Source organism: Mus pahari, chromosome 14 (assembly GCF_900095145.1).
Source record: "Mus pahari chromosome 14, PAHARI_EIJ_v1.1, whole genome shotgun sequence".
Taxonomy (NCBI): domain Eukaryota; kingdom Metazoa; phylum Chordata; class Mammalia; order Rodentia; family Muridae; genus Mus; species Mus pahari.
In genome coordinates this window covers 43,806,740-43,830,487 of record NC_034603.1, presented here as the reverse complement: position 1 = coordinate 43,830,487, position 23,748 = coordinate 43,806,740, and the positions used below count along the sequence as shown (strand labels likewise).

Genomic DNA, 23,748 nt, shown 5'->3' with positions numbered 1-23,748 from the left:
CAATGGAAGGCAATTCAACAAACTAGCTTTGCAGAAGGGTGAGCCAGAGGAACTGGCCACTCAGCCCTCCACAGGGCTATAGGCTCAGCCCTCCACAGGGTTATAGGCTCAGCCCTCCACGGGGCTATAGGATCCTTTTCCCTGTTTGGCCTGGGATCCCCCTGAAGCAACCTGAGAGAATCCTGCTCTTCCTGACAGCTTGGCATTCCTATGTGCCAGAACATGAACACAGGAAGTGTCCAGCAGACTCCTTGAGGGTCAGCCAGCTGGACCCAGAGGCCAAGGCCAAGGCAGTAGCACACTCTACTTGGGGGTGTGGTCACATATACAAGGAATGACTCACAGACCACTTTGGCCTAGGAACCAGAGACAGACAGACAGACAGACAGACACACACACACACACACACACAGAGAGAGAGAGAGAGAGAGAGAGAGAGAGAGAGAGAGAGAGAGAGAGAGAGAGAGAGAGAGAGAGAGAGAGAGAGAGAGAGAGAGAGAGAGAGAGAGAGAAGAGAAGAGAAGAGGAGAGGAAGAGACAGAGACAGAGACAGAGACAGAGACAGAGAGACAGAGAGAGATGCTCGAACCCCTCATGAGGAAAATAGATATTTAGAGTGTATGAATGAAAAAGACACATAAAATAATGTCACTTTGATTCAGAGATTTAGACATGGTCTCAGTGTGTAGATAGGCTGGCCTCAAAAACTCTCAGAGATTGCCCTCTGCCTCCAAGTGCTGGGATTAAAGGTGTACTCCAACCACCACCCGAACCCCACCACTATTCCTCCACCACCACCACCCAGCTCTTAACACAGAATCATAGAAGGCAAGTGAGGAAAGTGACACACAGCACCTCTGCACTTAGAGGAGACTCGGAAGTTTAGGGTCTTCTTCAGCTAGAAGGCCAGCCTGGACTAGAGACCCTGTCTCAGAACATAATGGGAGCTGGAGACATGCTCAGCAGTTAAGAGCACTAGTTGCTCTTCCAGAGGACCCAGGTTCCATTCTCAGCATCTACATAGTAGCTTACAACTGTCTGTAACTCCATTTCTAAGGGATTGGTTGCCTTTTCTGGTCTACAGGCACCAGGCACTCTTGTGGCATACATAGATACATGCAAGGAAAACAGTCATATACATAAAATAATGAAATAGTGTTTAAAAAGTGAACTTGAGACATCACGTAACAAGTGATCAATTCACGACAGAGTCATCACAGACTCAGGAATGTATGGGAATTAGGCCTTTTAGGCAAGAAAACAACTTTTTAAAGATATATATATATATCTATATATATATATATATATATACACACACACACACTATAGCTGTCTTCAGACACACTAAAAGAGGGCATTGGATCCCATTTCAGATAGTTATGAGACACCATGTGGTTGCTGGGAATTGAACTCAGGATCTCTGGAAGAGCAGTTCTGAGCTATCTCTCCAGCTCCTAGGCAAGAAAATTTTACGATGACTCCAAACACCATTGACAAATAAGGGTAAAAGTTGGGTGGTGTATTACTTGATTTTCAGACTTACTATAGGGCTAGGGCATTCAGTGGTAGAGTACTCACCTAGCATGTGTGCTGTCCTGGCTTCAGACCACCCCAGACCTCTCACACAGCTATGGTAGGGAAGATGGTACTGCTGTTGGCGAAAGTACCTCCTCTTTCCAAGCAGCTGCTGCTCTCCATCTTACTAACATGTCTTCCCAAACACTTTGCATTTATCTTTTTAAAGAAAAGTAGTCTCAAATTCTACATGTTATTCTACGACAAAGTGGCCTTACTTTGTTCATAATTAGATCATAGACATCTTCCTTCTTTCTTTCTCACTTTATCTATTTATCTGTCTGTCTGTCTCTATCTATCTCTATCTCTCTAAGACAAATTCTCCTTTTGGGGGGTGAGGTGTTGAGACAACGTTTCTCTGTATAGCAGAGCCATAGATGTCCTGGATGTCCTGGACTTTCTTTGTAGACCAGGCTGGCCTCAAACTCACAGAGATCCACCTGCCTCTGCCTCCCCAGTGCTGGGATTAAAAGCTTGTGTTACCATGCCCAGCTGATAATTTCTTGTTGACCCAGGCAAGCCTCGAGATTATAGCGGTTCTCACTGTCTCTGCCTCTAGAGTGTCTCAGCACACTTGGCTGTCTGGGACACCTTTTGATACCAGTACTACCTCGGCTTTCTCAACCCGTTTTGAGTATCTCGTTCATTCTGTCATCCCTTCAAGAGAGCTTTACTATATATTCCATATGCAGAGAAGACAGGCATCTTCCTGTCAGGAGGCTTAGAACAGACGGAAAACAAATAGCAAGCAAGCAGGCTAGGGTTTCCCTGCCACTCTGTGCTAAGGGTGGGAGAAGAAACAAACACCAAGAGGAGTTGGGAGGGCTAGGAAATGGGGTCAGGAGTGGGAGCAGGGGCATTGTAGAGGGAGGAAGTATGGAGACAAAGACCCTGAAATTGTAAATGCCAAAGGCAAGGCAAAGATAGCAAGATGGGGCCAGAGAGATAAATGACAAGAGCCATGCCATGTTTAAAGTTAGGATTTATCTTCAATGAAGTAGCAGAGGCCCCTGGAGCATGTGAACACAGGCCTGTGGAACACTGTGCCATCCTCCCTCATAGGTGTCCAGACTTTCAGTAATATAAACCCCTTCTGGGAAGAACTTTACAAATGCAGACTCTGACCTATTGAGTTCTCTAAACAGCCCCTCACCCCTTAGTAGTGGCAGAATTAAATCTTCCAAGAATCCGTGCATGGCTCTGTACATTCTTCTCTTTACTTCATGAAAATATATTTCTAAATGTGAAATTGCCAGATTACATTTATAAGCTGCCTTCTAAAAATGTACCCTTGTTTGCACACCTTTAAGGACATTTTGTTTTTAAGTTTTTTTAATATATGTGCCTATGTAATGTATGCGCACCATGTTTATGCAATACCTGCAGAGGCCAAAAGAGGGGGATGTATCCTCTGGAATTGGAGTTACAGCTGGTGGTGAGCCACCATGTGGGTGCTGAGCCATCTCTTCATCCCTCTAAGAGCACTTTAAATCTTAATGCAAAGCATTCATCTCCTTAGAGTGAGAGTGACTCACTTAAGAGTGCTAGATTTATCCATCCCCAGGGCATTTTTAGGTACGCACAGATCCTGATCATCGTATATCACTCTGGAGGATGTGAGTGCTCCTTCCCTAAGCCCTAAGCTGACCAAAGTGAAGATGTATTTCTGATTTACCACCGAGACATCTGGCACGTTGGCAAACATTTTGGCTGATTTTACTGTCACTCACATTAAAAGTTCCCAACACTGGTGGGTGAGGCTACATGTCACAGGGTAAGCAGGGAAACTATACATAGATCTATATATAGATATAGCTTAAGAGAAGGAGGGGTCAGAAGTGTCCCTCCTTAATAGATACGGCTTAAGGGAGGAAAGTTTTTGCAGTCCATCATGCTGGGAAAGAGCAGCAGTGCTCCTTGCTATGCACACATGAGCAGGGACTCCTCCTGCTGTTGGCCAGGAAGCAGGGCTCTCCTGTAACCTTCAAATGCTCTCACCAGCTTTTGACATGCAGTCTCTAACTCAAAAAGGCTCATGGCCTTCAAAATAGCGCCACCACTAGGGACCAAACACTCAAAGCATAAACCTGTAGAGAACAAACCATGTGAGCTATTGGTGTGTTCTCAGAAGTAAGCCCAGAGTGGTGCCAAGGGAGCTGGGTTCTAGGAAGCTTATTTTACCCTATCACCTGTTGTCTTGGGTGGCTACTGTAGTCCTCACCTATGAAGTAGGGGAACAGAACTTCCCTCACATCCTGTGGGAATTAAGTGTCTCATGTCATGTCTAGAACTGTCTGGGTCATCACTTGGTGAGCTTCAGTAGTATGGAACACCTTTGGGTAATCATTAAACACACTTCTGCTTTTGCTCTTTTCTAACAGCTAGAAGAAAAACTCAAAGAAAAAGTTGATGTGAGTCTGACTGAACGTATTAATCTCACAGGAGAAATGGACACATTCAGCACGTACGTACCTTCCGGGCACTTGCTCCAGGTCAGCCTTTCTTCTTCATAGACACTGTGTGCTTTAGTCTCTACTAAGAGAGTTCCCAGGGCATTCATGCTCCATCAGCTGTGAGAAGCAGTGCCCCCTTACCCCCACCTCCTCCTCTTCCTCTTCTTCCTCCTTTTCTTCTTTCTTTTCCTCCTCTTCCTCCTCCTCCTCCTCCTCCTTCTTTTCCTTCTCTTCCTCCTCCTTCTCTTTGTGACTTATACAAGTTCTTTGAATACAGATGCTTTCTGAGAAGAGCTCAGAAAGAGATCTGGGGTTAGCAGCTATGGGAGTAGCCATAGAAGTTTGGGCTCCTACTGGGTGAGACATACCCAAATAAAACAGGACATGAAAAGCCAGCTGTTCTTCCATTATTAGTGATTAAAGCATAAGATTTCATGAAGAAATAAAAATCTTAAAATTTTGCACACATTTCAAAAACACCTACGGGGACATTTCTAGCATCCCACCACTTTTTGGAGCAATGACCACAGCAATTTGCTTCTTTGCAGTGTCATCTCCAGCAGCATCCAGCTGTTGGTTCAGGATCTAGATGCAGCCTGTGACCCTGCCCTGATTGCCATGAGCAAGGTGAGGTTTTAGGAGCTAGCTGCCTACCAGTGATTGACATGCCTTCCTGTTATGTTCTGACCCTGCTTTGTGTTAGCTGAGAAGGCCCTGGGGAGACACCTCATACACACACCCTACAGTTCCTGCTAGGCTCACCTGGCACCTATGGTTGTTGCTGGTCCTTTTGTGGGGTGGGGCTATGTCTGAAGAAGATTGATTCTTGGGTCATCATCTGGCTCCTGCTGAAACCTCCCAGTGCTCTTGCCAGGTGAGCAGTTTGTTGAGCTCTACAGCAATGACTCCAGACTCCTGCCTGCTGAGAGGTTCTGGCTCTTCCTCAGCTTTGGTGTCAGTGCTTTGGATGAGCCTGTGCTCTTGGGTTTTCACATACCCTTAGCACTCAGCCCTCTATGGCCCTTTTGACACGTACCATATGCTGCTCTTTGGGATTTTATATGTTTGCTCTTTCTTCCTCAAACAACGTAAATTCCTGAGGAATGTGGTGAATCACGCCTGTGATCTCAGGATTTAGAAGCTGAGGCAAGAAGATTTCAAGTTCAAGGCCAGCCTGAGCTACACAGGAAGGCCCTGTCTCAAGAACAAAAGTATTCCTTAAGTATATAGACCATATTGAAGACTTTATGTTTATTGATTAAGTAGAAAGTAGGAAATTCTTTGTTGACTTTTAAGCCTAACAAAGCCTTGTAAAGCAGGGATTAAGTAACCATAGCCTACAGCCAAATGTGGTCCACCACTTGTTCCTCTAAGTCTTAGTGGAACATCGCTGTGTTCATTCACTAAAGCACTGTCTATGGCTGTTGCTGGAGCTGTAGAAACTAGTGGTTATAGCAGAGACCTTATGGCCCACAAAGCTAAAACATCGTCCAGTTGACCCTGTCTAGATAAAGCTTGCCAATACCTATCTAGTCAAGGACTCTTGGAATATTCTTCTGAGTTTTGGAAGAATAACTTGTCTGGGGGAAACTAGGCAGAATTTATGACAGAAGGCAGTGGGCGGAACCATGATGCTGGATCGGACAGACCTAAAGTTTCCTGGTTTTCCTTTTGAGAGCACTGCACAGATGACTAAACCTGTGCAGACCCATCTCTCTGTGTGAAATTCATCTGACTGGAGGCGTCTCAGAGCTGTGCAAGTGGATACAATTGAGTGCCTGGTGGTGCCAGTCAAGCACTCAGAAAGCCCAGCTTCCCCCCTCTTGACAAGAGGAGCACCACGCCTCAGGAAGTAGACATTTGGTCTGAGTTTGGTTTTATAATAGATTATAACTATTTAACAAAAATAGGATTAAAACCAAAGCTTTGGCTTTGGGGTTTAAGGAGTGAAGTAGGAAGTTGAGAAGCAGCTGCTCTTCTCAAGACCGGTCCTGTGCCCAGCCGGGGTCCCCAGCCACACGCTGTAGGCAGCCAGTTTGAGGCTGCTCTGTGGAGCGGAGCTGTGAGGATCCGTGTCCTAGGCTCTGGTTTATTCCCTCTCTGCTGGCAAACCTGTGCATCCTGAGCATACTGATCCATTCCAGCTGCCGTCTCCTGAACTACCACACTGCAGCCTGGAGCGCAGCTGCCAAAAGATTTTCACACTGACCGAAGAAGAGTGGAATCTTTTCTCTCTCTCTTTCTGTAAAATAACACGTGGAGTGGGTTTAACACTCCAGGTGTTGCTTATATGAACTGTCAGTTCATTAGGCAGACTTCCTCGAGTTCCTCTTCCTTGCCAGCCATTTCTCCCCAGATGCACCCCAGAAAATATCAACCATACCTCCAGAGTCTTATGTTTATATCATAGGATAACCATAGGCTTGGGAACATAGCGGTTGGAAGGCCATTCCTGTTTGTCTGAGTCTTCTGGAGCTCCAGCAAAATGAGATCCATGTGACTAAAGTAAACATGGCAGTGTCACCGACTGACTCAGCATGAGCCCTGCATTCAGTCTCATGGAGTTTTTTCGAGGATTTTTTTTTTTTTTCAAACCTTGTGATGGTGATTATCTCTGTCTCAGATTCCATCATTGTTTGCTGCTGGATATCTAGTCCATCCTGGACTCTTGTCTAGCACAATGCTGGGGGTTGCAAGGCTGGGAAAGGCATCAGCATTGTCCCCAGGTGCTCTGTCTAATAGGTGGAGGCAGATGTGAGCGGAGTGTGCAGATGTGTGGTGTGAGCAAGGGGAAATTGGGACCATAGGAGAAAAGCAGAATCCAACAGTCGGCAGCATCTGAAAAACCAGAGGCGGATAGGACATGGTCCAGTTCTCTTGAAGGAATTTGTGATGAGGAGGCTGTTCAAACAGGACTGCAGGAAGCTGCAGTTTTCAAAGTTAGTAAAGTCAGTTTGTCAGAATTGCCGATCTCTTTCACTGCCTTGGGAAGTTACAGAGAGGTCTGGACTCAGGCAAGGCTATAACAAATAAAATAAATAGATGTATTTCATCCATAGTAAGAGCAGTGGGGAGTGGGCTTCTGGCAGAGCCCAGGGCTGGTTCTGAGGTGAGGGAAGGAGGCTCCTTGACAATGTGGATAGAGCCCAGCGACTGGTCACATCATTGTCCTGGGAGGCCAAAGCTCTGGAGTGTCCTCAATTAGCATATAAGTATGAATAATTAATAGGTTGCCATATTTCCTGTCAATTCCTTGGGTGCCTTGTCTGTTTGGTTTGTACTGCTCCTGTGCAAACACCCTCTACCCCAGCTTGAAGCCGGTTCAGCTTAACTAAGTATGCACTGCTTTCTGGTGGTGTCCAGCCCTCTCTCGCTCTGACCTTTCTACTTAGAATTCTCCTTGAACTGCTGTCTACCCAGAAAGCACAGCTTTTTCAAGAGTGAGCTCTGATATCTATCTCCCCTTTAAAAAGTTGAGCTATAGTTCCTGTCTTAGTTAGGGTTTCTATTGTTATGATAAAGCACCATGACCGAAAGCAACTTGGGGAGGAAAAGGCTTTTAGATCTTAGGTCTTACTCTGTCACTGAGGGGAGTCAGGCAGAAACCTGGATTCAAGTCGACAAGCTAGCCAGAACAAATCCCAGAGCACATGTCACCCCTTAAAGTGTCCAAATTAAGAGAATTTAGTAAGCATATGAGACCACAGGGCCACCAGGACTGTCTCATTCCAGGGTATCCTTATGACCCGAGAAGGAAGCCCCCACCTCTCAGCGGCTGTCCCAACACGCCCTGTTCCCTGACAGCTATTAGTCTACTTCCTGTCTGTATAGATTACCTATCCCGCTGGACTGCCTACACTTTACAGTATTTTCAGAGTTCATTCATGGTATACCATATGTCAGTACGCACATTCCTGATTTTTCTGTGTTTTTGTGTGTTTTGTTTTTTTGTTTTCAGATAAGGTCTTACTATGAAATGCTGGCTGTCCTAGAACTTACTATGTAAATGAAGCTACTCTCAGACACACAAGAGATCCACCTGCCTCTGCCTCCCAAGTACTATGATTAATGATGTACATCGCCACACTGAGACACATTCCTTTTTTTTTTTTTAAAGATTTTTTTAAAATTTATTTATTATATGTAAGTACACTGTAGCTGTCCTCAGACACTCCAGAAGAGGGCATCAGATCTTGTTACAGATGGTTGTGAGCCACCATGAGGTTGCTGGGATTTGAACTACAGACCTTCGGAAGAGCAGTTGGGTGCTCTTACCTACTGAGCCATCTCACCAGCCCCACATTCCATTTTTAAAACGATGCTAGAGGTTGGATCCAGGACCTTGCCAGTAACAAGCATGTACTGTACCATTAAACTACCCACCCAGTCTCTAGTCCATTCCTTCAGTGGCTGAGTGATAATCTGTTGTTTCCAGCTGTTCCAGTCAGAACAGTGCTGTGAACATCTGTGTGAGTGTACATTCTCAGTTTTCTTCGGTGTACACCTAGGAGAGGGACTGCTGGGTCTCATGGGAACTTCACTGTACAGTTGCAGGCACTGTCTCATGGTTTTCCATATCTGCCATTTGACATTCCCATTAGTACTGTAGAAGTCTAAACTTTCCACATGTGTGGCCATCCGTTCAGGTATGAGGACCTGTCTCCTCGTGGCCTCATTCCTAGTCTCTGGTGACTTAGATAAAGTGCTGGTAGGCATCTCTAGACATGCTTGTTGGCAATCTGCCTGTCCTCTTTAAAGAAATGTTGGCTGAACCCTTACCATCCAGGCGGGTGTTATAAACTTGACTTTCTAAAAGGTCATCTCCTCAAAAAAACAAAAAAAACAAAAAAGAAAAGGTCATCATCTCTTCCTCCTTTTATTTATTTGTGTGTGTTTGTGTGTGTGTGTTTGTGTGTGTGTGTTTGTGTGTGTGTGTGTGTGTGTGTGTTTGTGTGTGTGTTTTAAGAACTGATCATGGGATTGAAAGATTTTGAGTTTCTATCCAAGGTCAAACACACTTAGCTTTCCCTGTTAATAGTAATTTAGAAAAAAGCAGGGGAAAAATGAAATAAATAAAATTTCCTTCTTGTCCGACATGTAATTTTTGTTAGTTGTTGGGATTGTGAACATGTACTGATTTAGGAATCTGCATCACCATCCCCCAAAGACATTTTGAAGCAGCTAGCACAGGCCTCAGATCTGCTCCCATTCTCCTCATTAAAATGTGTATTGTGTCAATGGGTCCCAGAGCCCCCCAAGAGCAAGTACATTGGAGCCCCCAAGACCACTTTTCACAGATGATCAAGACGTAGCTTTCTCTTCATGAAAAATATTCCTATTTTATTGTGATGAAGGCAAAGCATCCCCATTAATATTAGAAAATACAGATTTGTTTGTTTTGAGACAGGGTATCCGTATAGCCTTGACTGTCCTAGAACTTTATCCAACTCACAGAATTCCACCTACCTCTGCTTCCCAAGTGCTGGGATTAAAGGTGTGTCAGAACTTATCTGGAAAAGCCAGAGTCATATTTTTTTGCTGTGCCCATTTTAGTACCAACACCATTTGTGCCGTTTGCTGAGAGATTTGTCTAGCAGCTGTGTGTACCCACCAGCTGTTTCCAGGGACCGCGGGCTTACCTTGAAGCAGCCCAGTGAAGTGGGGGTGCTTTCCTCAATCTGTCTTTTCTCTTTCTCACAGTTATCCAATCGCATGCCAATGTAGTGTTTGCCTTTAGATAGCCCTGCCTGTCTCTACTGTGTCACTTGAGTCTCCTGTTCTATAAGACTGTTGGAACTAAATGGCATCATACACAACTAGTAAGTGAAATGACACCAGGCAAAGCATCACCCGTGGAAGCACATGGATACACATACATAGGAGGCCGTCTTTAAACATATGTACATGGAGGACACATATCCATACCTGGGAGGCCACGTGCACACGCACACTTGTGCTGCTGCCTTGTTTGGTTTGGTAGTAGCCTTGAATATATGGCAGCCCCCCCCCCATGTATTACCATATTCAGCTTTTTTACAATTTGGGCTACAACCTAAGTCCAAGCATGGTAGTTCAGGCCTTTAATCCCAGCACTTGGAAAACAGGCAGCTCTCTGAGTTCCAGGCCAACTGAGACTTCATGGTAAGACCTTGTCTCCAAAAATAAATTAATAACAACCTAATCCCGTAATCATCTAGGGTAACCACGGACATCAGCCAACTGGAGTGGTGTCTACACACAAGCACTGCTAGCTGTATTTTGTACATTTGTTTTAAGTAATAGCATTGGGTTGGTGGCTGGTTATGGTGGTGCATACTAGTAATCCCAGCATCTGGGAGGCTAATGCAGAAGAATACCATAAGTTCAAAGCCAGACTGGGCTATATAGTGAGTAGCAAGCAAGGTAGGACTATAGAGCAAGACCCTGTCTAAAAAACCCCAAAAGCGTGAGTTTAGGAAACAAAGGCAGGAATTGACATTCAAAGGTAGAGCACAGAGGCCACAGGTTCCATTCTCAACACAAAAAAGTAAAACCAGGAACTAGGGAGATAACTCAGTCAGTAAGGTGATTGTCATGCACCTGATCCCAAGCTCCCAAGTAAAAAGCCAGGGGAAATAGAGACAGGCAGATCCTTGGGACTTGGTGGCCAGCCACCCTAACTAATGAGAGACCCTGACTCAAACACAGTAGACTCCTGAGAACCAGACCGAGGGTTGACCTCTGACCTTTGCTCACACATTTACACACACACACACACACACACAGAGAGAGAGAGAGAGAGAGAGAGAGAGAGAGAGAGAGAGAGAGCAGTGTCAGTTTTCACTGTTTGCCAGTACTTTAAATTCTTCCCTTCACTAAGCTGACATGGAGTTTGAAACCATGCATGCTTGCTAGTGTTACTTTCAGGTTGGCCATGCCTGGCTAAAACTTAGAGCAAGGGGGATTTTTTTACATATATAATGTATGTGAGCATCAGTGATGACCATTCAGCTAACTAGCAAGAACTTAAAGCTGCATAGCCGCAATCTGCCTTGCATCAGAGTTGCTTTATCCGGTGACAGAGCATGTCACCCTTCCCTTCATGCCCGTCTTTTGTGAGTGAGGGGCTGTCGTGTTTAAATAATTGTTTATAAACTGCATTGAGATCGTGAACTCTCCAGTGCTGCCAACTTGGAAGGCACTAGTCACTTATTTGTTGATTGGCAGTGGGACACAAAGCTCTGCCCAGTTCCCTGTCTTTTGCCCTGGCCCAGATCACCGTGTTCCAAATCTTGCTGCAGAACTGGGCAGAGGAAGGTGCAGGGTGGATCTCACACCTGTCAGTTTGGGCCTCACCCTATGAGTTCACTGGGAATCATTGTTTGGAAGGATCAGATCGTTAAAATGAGGTAGAAGAAATGCCTCTCAAATAAGGTAACAGATAATGAGGAAAACATTACACCCAGCCAGAGTGCTCATTGTATGGGCAGCTCCTGTTGAGAGCTTTAACTGTTTCTCCATTGTCTCTATTTTTTCCCAGTTAATTTTTTTTTCTTTTACTGCCAAACAAGCCTGTAGCTGCAGCTACTGGAGAGGCTGAGGTGGGAAGAACTCTGAAGCTCAGAAGTCACGAGCTCAGCCTGGACAGCACAGTGTGGCTCTGTCCCAGTCAATCAATGAGCAGATCCATACATATAATCTCCTTTTTCTTTAAATAAATTTATTTTCAAATAAAAATTGCCCCCCTTTTTTTAGAGATTTTTTAAAAATGTATTTATTTTGTATCTACTTATGTACATGTATGCCATGGTACTTGTGTGGGGGTCAGAAGGCATCTTACAATAGTCACGTTTTTTTTCTTTCCACCATGTGGGTCCAAGGTATCAAACTCGGAAAAGCAGCATTGGTGGCAGCAAGGGCCTTTACTTACTGAGGCATGTTGCAGACCCAGAAGTCCCATTTGTCTGTCTGCTAGAGCCTGTGTGGGTTTACATAGGTTTTGTTTGTTTGTTTTATTTTTTTAAGATTTATTTATTTTATTTTATGTATATGAGTACACTGTAGCTGTACAGATGGCTGTGAGCCTTCATGTGGTTGTCGGGAATTATTTTAGGACCTCTGCTCGCTCTGGTCAACCCTGCTTACTCTGGTCGGCCCCACCTGCTCAGTCCCTACTCAATCTGGCCCAAAGATTTATTTATTATTATATATAAGTACACTGCAACTATCTTCTGACACACCAGAAGAGGGCGTCAGATCTCTTTATGGGTGGTTGTGAGCCACCATATGGTTGCTGGGATTTGAACTCAGGACCTTCAGAAGAGCAGTCAGTGCTCTTACCCGCTGAGCCATCTCACCAGCCTGTTTGTTTTATTAGAGACAGAATGTTGTATATATGGTCCTGGCTGGCCTCAAGCTTACAAACCTCCATCAGCCTACAAAGCTACAAATGCTGGAGATCACAGGCATGTACCACCACACCCAGCTTCAGAACCTGACTGAAAGCTTTGCAAGAGACTTTTCATGCCTCTGTAAAATGAGGGGAGTGGGGGTTCGTGGAGCTAGAAATCTGGCTCAGAGATTAAGGGAACTCATTGCTCTTGCAGAGAAACAGAAGTGTTTTCTTGCCAGAGACATCGAGGCTTTAGTGCTGCTGACCTCCAGTCTGAATGGAGCCTAAGGGCTATGTTTGGCTTAAGAGTTTGAATAGGCAACCTTGTTTAGCTTTAAAGGCTAGCTCATCAGGGTTCCCCCAAGACAACATCAGGGGTGAGTACCTGCCAGGTGACACAAGCTGGGAGCCCCAGCCCTCCTGTGTACCCATAAAACACAGTCACTGCACTGTAAAGTCTTCCTGCTTTCCAGAGCATTTCCCTGATTCTTCCATGGGTATACAAGTTTGGGTTCCATTTTGTTTGTTTTGGGGGTTTTGTTTTGTTTGACATGGGGTGTGTGTGTGTGTGTGTGTGTGTGTGTGTGTGTGTGTGTGTGGAGGAGGAGTTTCTATAGGAACTAGCTGTATAGACCAGGCTGGTCTCCAATTCATAGAGACTCCCCTGCTTCTGGCTCCCGAGTGCTAAGGTTAAAGGTACATGCCACCACCCTCAGCCTTGTTTTTGTTCTTAACCAGTCAGAGATCACATCAGCCCTGATGAGAAAATACGCAGTGTACTTTTGTGGGGCATCTGGGGAAAGTTGTTTTGTAGCCAGGTATGGTGGCTCATCCCTTTCATCCTAGCACTTAGGGGGCTGAGACAGCAAAATTGCTGGGAGTTTTAAGGCTAACCTGGGCTATATAGTAGTTCCAAGCCAGTCTGGACTACAAACCAAGATCCTGTCTCAAGAAACCAATAAATAGCCGGGCAGTAGTGGCGCACACCTTTGATCCCAGCACTTGGGAGGCAGAGGCAGGAGGATTTCTGAGTTTGAGGCCAGCCTGGTCTACAGAGTGAGTTCAAGGACAACCAGGGCTACACAGAAACCCTGTCTCAAAAAAAAAAAAAAAAACCATAAAAAAAACCAATAAATAACAATAATAAAATCTCAAACTCTTCCCAGCTTACATGAAAAAGGGTCTGTAAGTGAATTCTCTTCTAGTTTGTTCTGGGTTAGTCCAGCCCCTAAGTCTCCCCAGTCTCCCAAGCTACCTGCAAGTAAACACCTCTCCCTGTTCTTCAGTCCCTGGTGGTGCTGTCCCTCTATGGCAGCGGCTCTCAACCTTCCTGATGCTGTAACACTAATACAGTTCCTCATGTTGTGGGGACCGCCAACCATAAGATTATTTTTGTTGCTACTTCATAGCTGTAATTGTGCTACTGTTGTGAATCATAATGTAAATATCTGATATGCAGGATGTCTGACATGCGACCCCTATGAAAAGGGGTCTATGGGCTTAGGTGTTCTCATTCCTCTCCTTAGTGATGTGGTGAGCACCCTTTCCATGATGTCTGCTTAGGTGGAAAGGCTGCCTGAAGCATTAGTGGGAACCACGGAGGAGGAGTGGAGCCTGCGCTCCATGCCACTGGTGAGGCAGGTGGCTTGCTTACTTTTACTCCAAAGCAGCCTCTGTGTCAGACGATGCCAATCTCTGTGATACCAAGTAGTGACCTAATTTCCATTCCCTGATTCCCTTTTCCCATTAACAGGTTAACACTGTTCCCCTGCAGGGGCTCTCAAGCTTGGCTCTGTCCTGTCTGTTTCAGATGCCGTGGCAGAACGTGGAGCATGTTGGTGACCAGAGCCCTTACGTCACTTCTGTTATTCTTCACATTAAACAGAATGTCCCCATTATCCGTGACAACCTGGCTTCCACACGGAAATACTTCACACAGTTCTGCATTAAATTTGCAAAGTAAGTCCTGAGTTGTTCTGCTTTCTTGATGCACTTTCTGATGCACTTTCTGTTTCAGTCTCCCAGGAGAACCAAGCAGCAGCACAGAGATGCCTGTGTACCTTCCATTCTTGACCATATCCCTCAGGAACCATACTGATGGGGTAAAACCTGTGACCCCAAGATTACTCTCGAGGTGTCTCTCTCTGAGTTGGGGGAGATTGTTAATGGTTCTGGTACTCAATAAAGTTATTTTACTACAGTGCTTAGCCTCCCAGCAGGCTCACAAATCCAGGTGTCCCATCTTTTGGTGGGGCTCATTCTGGGACCTCCAGGAAAACTAATATCCTTCTGTACCCCAATGGGCTATAATGGGAAAAGCAAATGGACCACTTCAGGTCATGTGCGTGCTTAGAGCAGCAGTCACCAGCCATGGCAGAGCCAACAGAAGTGATTTGGAGTATCTTGTTCTTCTGAAATTTGCCCATGAAACCACTCCTTGCCCAGGCTTTTATTTTTCAGTAAGTTCCTATGTGCATTTTGTCTCTGACTGGATTATAAGCTTCTCAAGGGTTGGGCCCATCAGTTTTACCTTTGAGCCTTGACTTCCTCCCCCTCCACCACAGGACTTGTTATAGTGGCCAGAAACCATCTACTTCTGAGTATCCTTATGTGCAGGGAAAATACTAGAAATTGGAACCAGGAGCAAGCACCAAGTTGCCTGCCTTCCTGTCGTGTCCTCGTGTGTGGCTATTTCGGCCTTGAATTTTGAAGCAAGGAAGTAGTTTGGTTCTTTGCCAGTCAGCATCTGGCTCCGGCACTGCTTCCCGAGAGGCCAGGCAGTGATGAGGGCCAGTGTCTCCTCTGACCAATTATCAGATACACAGTTTGGCAGGCTGCTCCAGGAAGGTCAGTGCTGTCCAAGCTACCGTATTTGGATTGTTTTCGTCCAGGTCCCAACTGGTGACTCAGGATTCTGAGTTTCTCTTTTCTCCAGATCTCTCCCGGTTTGTATTCAATTAGATTTTCCCCATCTGACATAAATAAACCCCCAAGGAAAAACAATGACAGAGTAGCTGTAAAGTTAACTTTAGTTTCAACCTCATCAGGAAGGCTTGGACTGACTCCCTAGGGAACGTTTATGTTTGCTGGCCACAGATGGACCAGGAGCTGAAATTCCCTTCTCTCTCTGGATGCTCATTAATGTGTACTAAAAGCATCACTGATAAATCACATGTGACATTTCCTGTAACCACTGCTACAAGTGTCTCTAAAAATTTACTGTGACTCAAAATCTCCATTGTAGGCACCCAGGGGTCCGGTTGAGCTAAGGTTAAAGTGAATAAGGAGTCCTTCGCTCAGCCCATCCAAGTGTCAACTTCACATTCTCTCATCGCCTTTTAATTTTAGCACTAAGCTCTCTCTCAGTCATCTGGGAATAGCGTGCCCATCACCCACATCTGGAAGAGTTTAGCAGAGGACCTAGAAAGTTTTGTGCTTTAATTCTTGGTACCTACCCATCTTTTAAAAAATCTTAGCCCAGAGCAGTAGCCACCGCTTCCATCCTGGTGGCCCTTGACAATAACGCATCACTTTGCTGGAGTGTCTTCTCCAGAGAAGACATGTGTCTGGATTATCTCCATGTTTCCCTAGCCCACCCACTATGGACTAGTCAGGGCAAGTCCAAGGGCCAACCACAGCATACTCTAGTGTGAAGTCCCTTCCATTACAAGCTGTACAGCCCATGTGATGAGTCCCAAACTCAGCCTCCCAGTACTCATTTGGCTCAGGTTAGGTTCTGAGAAGCCCTTCCAGACAGCCTCTTGTTAACACCGCCTCTAGATCGGCAGGTTTGCACCTGGATCTGACCACTGGACTTCAGGTCCTTTTCCCATTGCCTCCTTTCCTGCTCCACAATTGCTGGTCCATCTGTGGCTATATTGGCTCCAATAGCAGCCTTTCCTAATGACTTACTAAGGTCAACTACTGGCTGAAACTAGTTTGGATCATAAATGACTTCTCTCACCCACTAAGCTAGTATGCCTCGATGAAATTCCCTAGCACTCAGTGATTACAGTGTGCAGGAAAAGATGTGAGATTGAAGGGGGAGGACGCGGCGTGGACCCAGCGTGCAAGAGGGAGGAGACAGATAGCAGTCAGCATCTGTGGAAACCCTTCTTCCCTTTTCATGCTTCCTCTGTGGGCCTGGGCCTCGGCCACCTCTTGGCCAGCTCACTCTAGATCTTGCCTAGTTATGCACATACCTGTCTTCCACAGCTTTTGAACTACATCAGCACAACGCAGCCCTCTTGACTCAGGCCTTGAAACTTTTTCAAAAACCTTTCCCAACTTGCTGGGTTTTCCCTTTCCCTTACCCTAAACAGCATTATCAGCCCACATGATCCAGGTTGTCCCTTAGTGCTCAGCAGATTTTTAGAAAATCATATGATTTTTTTGTTTGTTTGTTTCTTGGTAAGAGAATTACCACCCTCACAATTGTTTCTTGGTTTTGCTTTAAGATACCCTAACTGCCCATGTAGTTCACTCTTGCCACTATTGGGGTATTTTCAGCTACTAGTACTTAAATGGACTTGAATGGCAAAGTGTATTTTTATTGTATTGCCTTTTGTTGTTGTTTTATTTTGTTTTGTTTTTTGAGACATCATTGCACTGTATAGCCCTGGATGTCCTAGAACTCATTATGTAGACCAGGCTGACCTTGAACTCATAAGAGATCTACCTGTTGTGAGTGCTGGGATTAAAGGTGTATGCCACGGCACCTGTCAGAAGATAGATTTAAATGTTTTCATATAACCTCAAGCCTAGAGGAAGTTAGGCTAGACTTGAGAGTGGTTGATTTAGGGGAGAGATAGCTTAGTAGTTAAGAGCACAGACTGCTCGTCAGTTCTCAGTACTCACATGGAATAGCTCACAATTGCCTGTAACTCCAGCTCCAAGGGTCTCTCAGTGTGCCCTTCCAGCTCCATGGCACATGCACACGTTTATATGCACACACAGACATATACACTAAAGTAAAAATGCATTTTTTTTTAAAGACAGAGAATGTGATTGCTTTGGGGTTTCAGTGGTTTCATTGAGATCTGGTGCCGGGTGTGGTGGCGCAGGCCTTTAATCCCAGCACTTGGGAGGCAGAGGTGGGCGGATTTCTGAGTACCAAGACAGCCTGGTCTACAGAATGAGTTCCAGGACAACAGCAGGACAGCCAGGGCTATACAGAGAGAGAGAGAGAGAGAGAGAGAGAGAGAGAGAGAGAGAGTGTGTTCTGTGCGGTCTTTGAGACTGGGCACACCCTTGGAATGGTAGGAGGAAGACAAGCATAGGTGTGTGCTATATAACTCAGTTATATAGGCTCAGTGCCCGAGGCAACAGCCTTGTCTCGAGGGGCTTCCCTCCAGGTGATTAGACTGGCATAAGTAATTCCCTCTCGAGGGACCTAAAACAGTCACCAGAGGAACTGACTGAAGCTCAGTAGAACTGCCCTCAACAGGACTGGAGTGTGGCTCAGTGGTAGAGTACTTGCCTGCCATATGCCAGGACCTGGGTTCCGTTCCCAGTGCCACAAACAAAAATAGTTCACCCCTGTAGCTTAAGATTTAAGGGATGAGCTTTCCCCTAGAAAATCAAGGCTATTCTTCCCTAAACAAATCTGGAGCTAAACTAGAAGGAAAGAGAACGAGGTGAATGGTGGTGTGGGGGATGTGAGTGTCCACCTCCATTCTCGGCTTTCTCGTGAGAGGGAGTAGAGCCTTAACAAGTTTCTGCACACTTCACTAGAAAGAGAGTAAGCCTAACTTGTCACTTTTTATCCGCAGTTCATTCATTCCCAAATTCATCACCCACCTCTTCAAGTGTAAGCCGATCAGCATGGTGGGAGCAGAGCAGGTAAGACAAGCTTTGTATGGGACCCTCGCCTTCAGCCTTTGTGTAGACCCAGCACACAATCTCAAGTAGATAGTCTGATGAGACGAGACTGGTTTCCCTGGTGTAGGGAGCTATGGTCACCTGGTGGCTCCTTTTGCTTCTTTGTTTTGTCTTTTGAGATAGGTTCCCATATTGTAGCCCAGACTGGTCTCAGATCCATTAGCTAAGCATCTCCTCATCGAGTGTACAGAACAAGGTTGGAGAAACTGTCTTAGGGGCATGAGGAGTGACGGCTTCAGGCTTCTCTGAGGGCTGCTGCTGGAAGGAGAAGAGGCAGTGTTCTCAGTACAGCAGAGGCCCTGGGTGTGACTGTGCAGAGCCACAGGAGAAATCAAGCAGGGAGCGCCTGAGCTTGCATCCCCAGGAAGCTCCTTGACGGACTCCTTTCTTCCCATCTGAATTCTCCACTGAAGCATACTGGCGCATGCCTGTGATCCCAGCAAATAGGAGGCTAAGACAGTATGATTTTGAATCCAAGGCCAATGTATAATATATAGTGAGACCCTGTCTTAAACCAAAAGACTTGGTTAATGTCACCTGAACACTGGTGAACTGAGTTCATCAATTATAACAAAGTCACTTTGAGTTTGTCTCCCACCTGTTCAGACTATCTGGAATTTGGGCAGTTTGAGTTCAGGGAACACTTTGAGTGATTTAAAAAATAAAAACAGGGATTAGGGAGATTGCTCTGTGATAAACACTGACCAAAAGCAACGTGAGGAAGAAATGGTTTATTTTCGTACAGGTCACAGTTCATCATCAAGGGGAGCCAAGATAGGAACTGAAGCAGAGGCCATGGAAGAAGCTGCTTACTGGCTTGCTCTCCATGGCTTGCTCAATTTGATCTCTTTCTTATGGAACCCAGAACCACCAGGCTAGGAGTGGCACCACCCACAGTGGTCTTAGTCTGGGCCCTCTCACACCAATCAATAATCAAGAAAGTTCCCCACAGACATGCCCATAGGCCAGTCTGATGGAGGCAACTCCTCAGTTGAGTTTCCTTCAACTCAGGTAACTCTGTTTGTGACAAGTTGCCAAAAACTAATTAGCACGCCATGCAAGGGTGTGGGTCTGAGTTTGATCCCTATAAAAAGCACCCACATAACAGGACTAGAGAGATGGCTCAACATTTAAGATTACTTCCTACTCTTGCAGAAAACCTGGATTCTGGGCAGGTCCTAGCACCTGTACCTCCAGTCCCGGGGCATCTGATGCCCTCTTCTGTCCTTCACAGGCACTGCACACACATGGCATGCAGATAGACAAACAGACACACAGACGTACACATAAGTAAAAGCACATCTAAAAAACAAACAAGAGTGGTAGTGTGTTACAGCAGTGGGGAGGTGCAAACAAGAGGACCCTTGGGGTTTGCTGGCTAGTCAAGCTTAATCAACAAGACCCTATCTCAAGAACAAAGGTGGAGAGCAATTGAGGAAGGTACCCGGTGTCCACCTTGGCCTACACACACACACACANACACACACACACACACACACAAAGGCACAAAAAAATACTACTCCAACCTCTGAAAATGCCACGTAAAGTGTAAACTGTCACAGGCAAATCAAGAACAACTCATAGTCAACTCCATCTGTGAACACTTAAACTACATGTAAGAAGATTGTGTAATTCATTTCCATAGATCCTGCCCAATACCAAACAAAGCAATGAAGTAGAGGCTCAACTCCTTCCCAGCTCAGTGCCCTGTCCTTGTGGCTCCTTGGCTGTGTTGACAGCCAACTCCTCCCCCACACCCACCCCAGCCCTCGTCTCTGGGTCAGGAAGATTGCTAGTTAAGCTTGCACTGAAATACTCATGAAGTGTCAAAGGCAGGTAGCAACATCCTGAATCTAAGTGCAGTATGATATTGTCCCCTCTGTTAGCAAGTGCAAGACACTGAGTACTCAGGCTCTGAGCTCTGAAGTGACATGAGCAGAGGCTGGACCCTGTGCCCGCAACAGTGCATCTGTTTGTGCATAAGTACTTTACAGGACCTCCATTTCCTGTCTCTGAAATAGGAGTTCGTAGTACCACCTCATGAAGTAGCTGTGAGGGTTAAACAAAATAGAGCCATATATGGTGGCATACACCAGTAATCCCAGCCCTTGGGGAAGCTGGGGGACTGTAAGTTTGAGGCCAACCTAGGCTATAGAGCTAGATCTTGTCTCAGAATAAAATAAAACAAAATTAGTAAAAATTAAACCCAGTGCACATAAGTAATACCCATGACTGTCATGTAGCCAGCCCTCATTAAACACCAGCCCTGCTCACTGTAAACTTCCGAAGACCCGGACATGACCTTGTTTCTGTTTCATTGCTCGTCTGCTCTGATACCTATCCACATGCAGCCTGCAGGAAGACTTCTAGTCAGAGCTTGCCTTCGGCTGTCTGCCTGACCAGCTCCAGCCCTAGTCAAAAATGTTGTCTTGGAAAACTCCCTGGGAGGTTGTACGACTCAGACACCAGCTGGGCTGACTGCAGCAGTCAGTGTTCTGAAATCCTGACCCTGGCATGTCCGGAGCACAATGCTCATTCTCTCCATCGGAAGTGGCAGAGCGATGCCCTCACATGCCAGCTCCAGTTTCATTAGTGAATGTTTACCAGGCACTCACTCTGTTGGCCTCGTTACAGTGTGCCATCTGAGAGGATATGGAGTGATTAAGATCTGTGTCTGGGAGCAGCCATAGGGTTCTCAGTTACATTTCTGTCTACAGACTTGACCAAGCCCCTGGAATCCGAAGCTGACTCATGGGAACAGGTCTGTGTTTTGTAGCCTTGCTCAGGCCTCTTGAGACTGGTGTAGTGTCTAACAGCCATGGGAGTTTTGATGTTGTCACGTAAGTCCTATACCATGACTGTTTTCCTCAAATTGTCACTTGTATAAAACAATCCCAGCTGGAGAAAGGTAGGGTCATACCTGCCACACAGCACATTCAGGAAGCAAAATCAGGAGAGTTGTAAATGCAAGGCCAGTGTGGGCTGTGTAAAATGACCCTGTCTCAAATAACAGAACAGAATATGAGCAGAATCAAATTAGACTCTGGGATGCTATCTCAGGAGCAGAACGTTTAGCCAATGTTCACATCTGCTTTTAGATGTCAGCGAGAAGCCCATCTTCTAGCTAAGTCTCATTTCTCATATCCCAAGCAAAGACAATGAGCAGTAAGAGGTGGCTATTCACACACCCACCTGTGGAGGCTTTGATGAGAAGTCAAGGGCAGTATGGCCCTTCAGTGGTTCCTATGTGTAGTTCAGGTTATCTGTGTAAGGTTAGCTCTGGCATCTGAACTCTGAAATCCAAGCCATGGTGTAGTTCACTTAGGCAGTAGGTCCAAGGAATCAAGAAATTAATAAAGGAGCCGGAAAGATGGCCCAGCAGTCGTTCCTCTTATAGAGGACTTGAGCAGGTAGGCTGCCTCACTCATACCTTCTCTCTCTCTCTCTCTCTCTCTCTCTCTCTCTCTCTCTCTCTCTCTCACACACACACACACACACACACACACACACACACACAGAGTATAATAAAATCAATTTTTGAAAGTTAATAGAGAGATGCTTGTGGGTAGAAACACATTTTGACACATACTGCCTTGCATCATGGCCCTGACCCAAGCTTTAACAAAAGCTGTAGAATTCAAAACTACAGCTGTGTCTCTTCTTCCAAAAGGTGCTAGATATCTCCTAGGTTGAGGTTCGGCTTGAATACAGATGTGAGAAATAAAAAAGGAGCCCTTGCTGCTCCTTATTCTCAACTTGATTAGTACATACAATGAGTTATTTATCTTCAGGCCCTAGAGTCCTCTTGAGCAGCTACAAGGGCACATGGAATTGAACCGTTCCTGTATTGTAATGCTCCTTGCTGGTTTGTGATTTCCAGAGAACCTTGTGAGATTTTCAAGGTCATTAATTAGTCTTACAACGGAGGTCATCTATGACTGAACACAGCAGAAATAAAATCCATTTGCCTAAACTTACCCTAGAGAAAACAGCCTAGTGTGGTGTTGAAAAAGATGCAGAGTCCAGCCCTTGCTCTGCTGTTGATAGCCCCCTTGTTCCCACATGACTCCTGTCTGCTCCACGCCCACTGTCCTACTTCAATAAAAGCACTGAAACAGGCACTCTCCAAAGGCCCTTCTCGTCCTTCCACACTGCGAAAACCTCATGTTTGTTACTTTTTCTTTCATGCGTTATCATTAGTTATTTGGTTTTGGTTTTCATACAGTACCCTACTAAGTAACCCATAGTTATAAATAAATGCCTCCAAATAAATCCACAAACCTCCTGCCTCAGCCTGCTAAAGGAATAATAAGATGCATACCACCATGCCCAGTTTACAGCATATCGAGGGGATGGGAGTATGGCTTAGTGATAAAGTGCATGCTTAGTATATGTAAGATCCCAGGTTACATTCTTAGCACCATAAAAAAGGAATCTTTCTGGATATGTTCCAGTGGAACATTTTGAAACTGTACATAACATAAAACATTCCATCTTCTAGTGTGCAGCTCTCTGCATTAAGTGTAGACGTTGCTGAGGATCTGTCAGGATGACCATCTCCAGACTGAACCTCTGCACCCATCTAACCGCTGCTCCCACCATAGCTGTCTGTCTCTGAGTCTGACACTCTTCAAAGTGCAAGAAGACAACAATTGTCTTTTGTGTTTCTTGTGCTCTTTTAACCTAGCCTAATGTCATCTAATGTTACCAAGAGTGAGAAAGTAAGAGGGGTATTCTCAGGCACATCTCTTCTATGTAGCCTTTAGATAGCAGGGAAAGGGGCTCAGTAGTTAAGAGCACTGTCTCCTCTTTCAGAGAACCAAGGTTCAGTTCCCAGTACCCACATTACAGTTCATAACCATCTGTAACTCAGGCAATCAGATGTCTCTTCTTTGCTCTGTAGGTTCTTGTGTGTACCTGGTGTATGTGTACACACATACACATAAAATAAGTATTTTTCCATAAAGAGGCCAGGCATGGAGGTGCACACCTTTAGTTCCAGCACTAGAGAGTCAGAGGCAAACAGATCTCTCTGTAAGTTCAAGGCTGGCCTGGACTGTATGGTGAGTTCTGGGTCAGCCAGAGATACATAATGAGACTATAAATAAATAAGTAAATAAATAAATAAATGAATAAATGCTTAGCCAGAGATACATAATGAGACAATAAATAAATAAATAAATAAATAAATAAATAAATAAATAAATAAATAAATAAATAAGTGCGTGCTTTGTCCAAGCAAATGGTAGAATTTATTATTCATCTAGTAGCAAAAATTTAAACTTTAAAGTTTAAATATAGTAATTGTTGAATTGATAGAAGATATTTTAAAAGTGATAATTCGTGCACAGTAGCAAATTCTTTTTTGTTCTTTGTTTTTGTTTTTGTTTTTCAAGACAGGGTTTCTCAGCCGGGCGTGGTGGCGCACACCTTTAATCCCAGCACTTGGGAGGCAGAGGCAGGCGGATT

At 45.2% G+C, this 23,748-nt stretch overlaps 1 protein-coding gene across 2 annotated transcripts in view; it reads left to right on the top strand.

The window, feature by feature from the left end:
* The window catches only part of Vps53 (VPS53 subunit of GARP complex), a 130,094-nt gene that overhangs the window by 93,108 nt on the left and 13,238 nt on the right, over positions 1 to 23,748 (top strand). For both annotated transcript variants that reach the window (XM_029545786.1, XM_021212135.2), the window contains exons 16-19: positions 3,957 to 4,039; positions 4,577 to 4,655; positions 14,210 to 14,358; positions 18,171 to 18,240. In XM_029545786.1, coding sequence (XP_029401646.1) covers positions 3,957 to 4,039; positions 4,577 to 4,655; positions 14,210 to 14,358; positions 18,171 to 18,240 — 381 coding nt within the window. The remainder of the gene's footprint in view (positions 1 to 3,956; positions 4,040 to 4,576; positions 4,656 to 14,209; positions 14,359 to 18,170; positions 18,241 to 23,748) is intronic.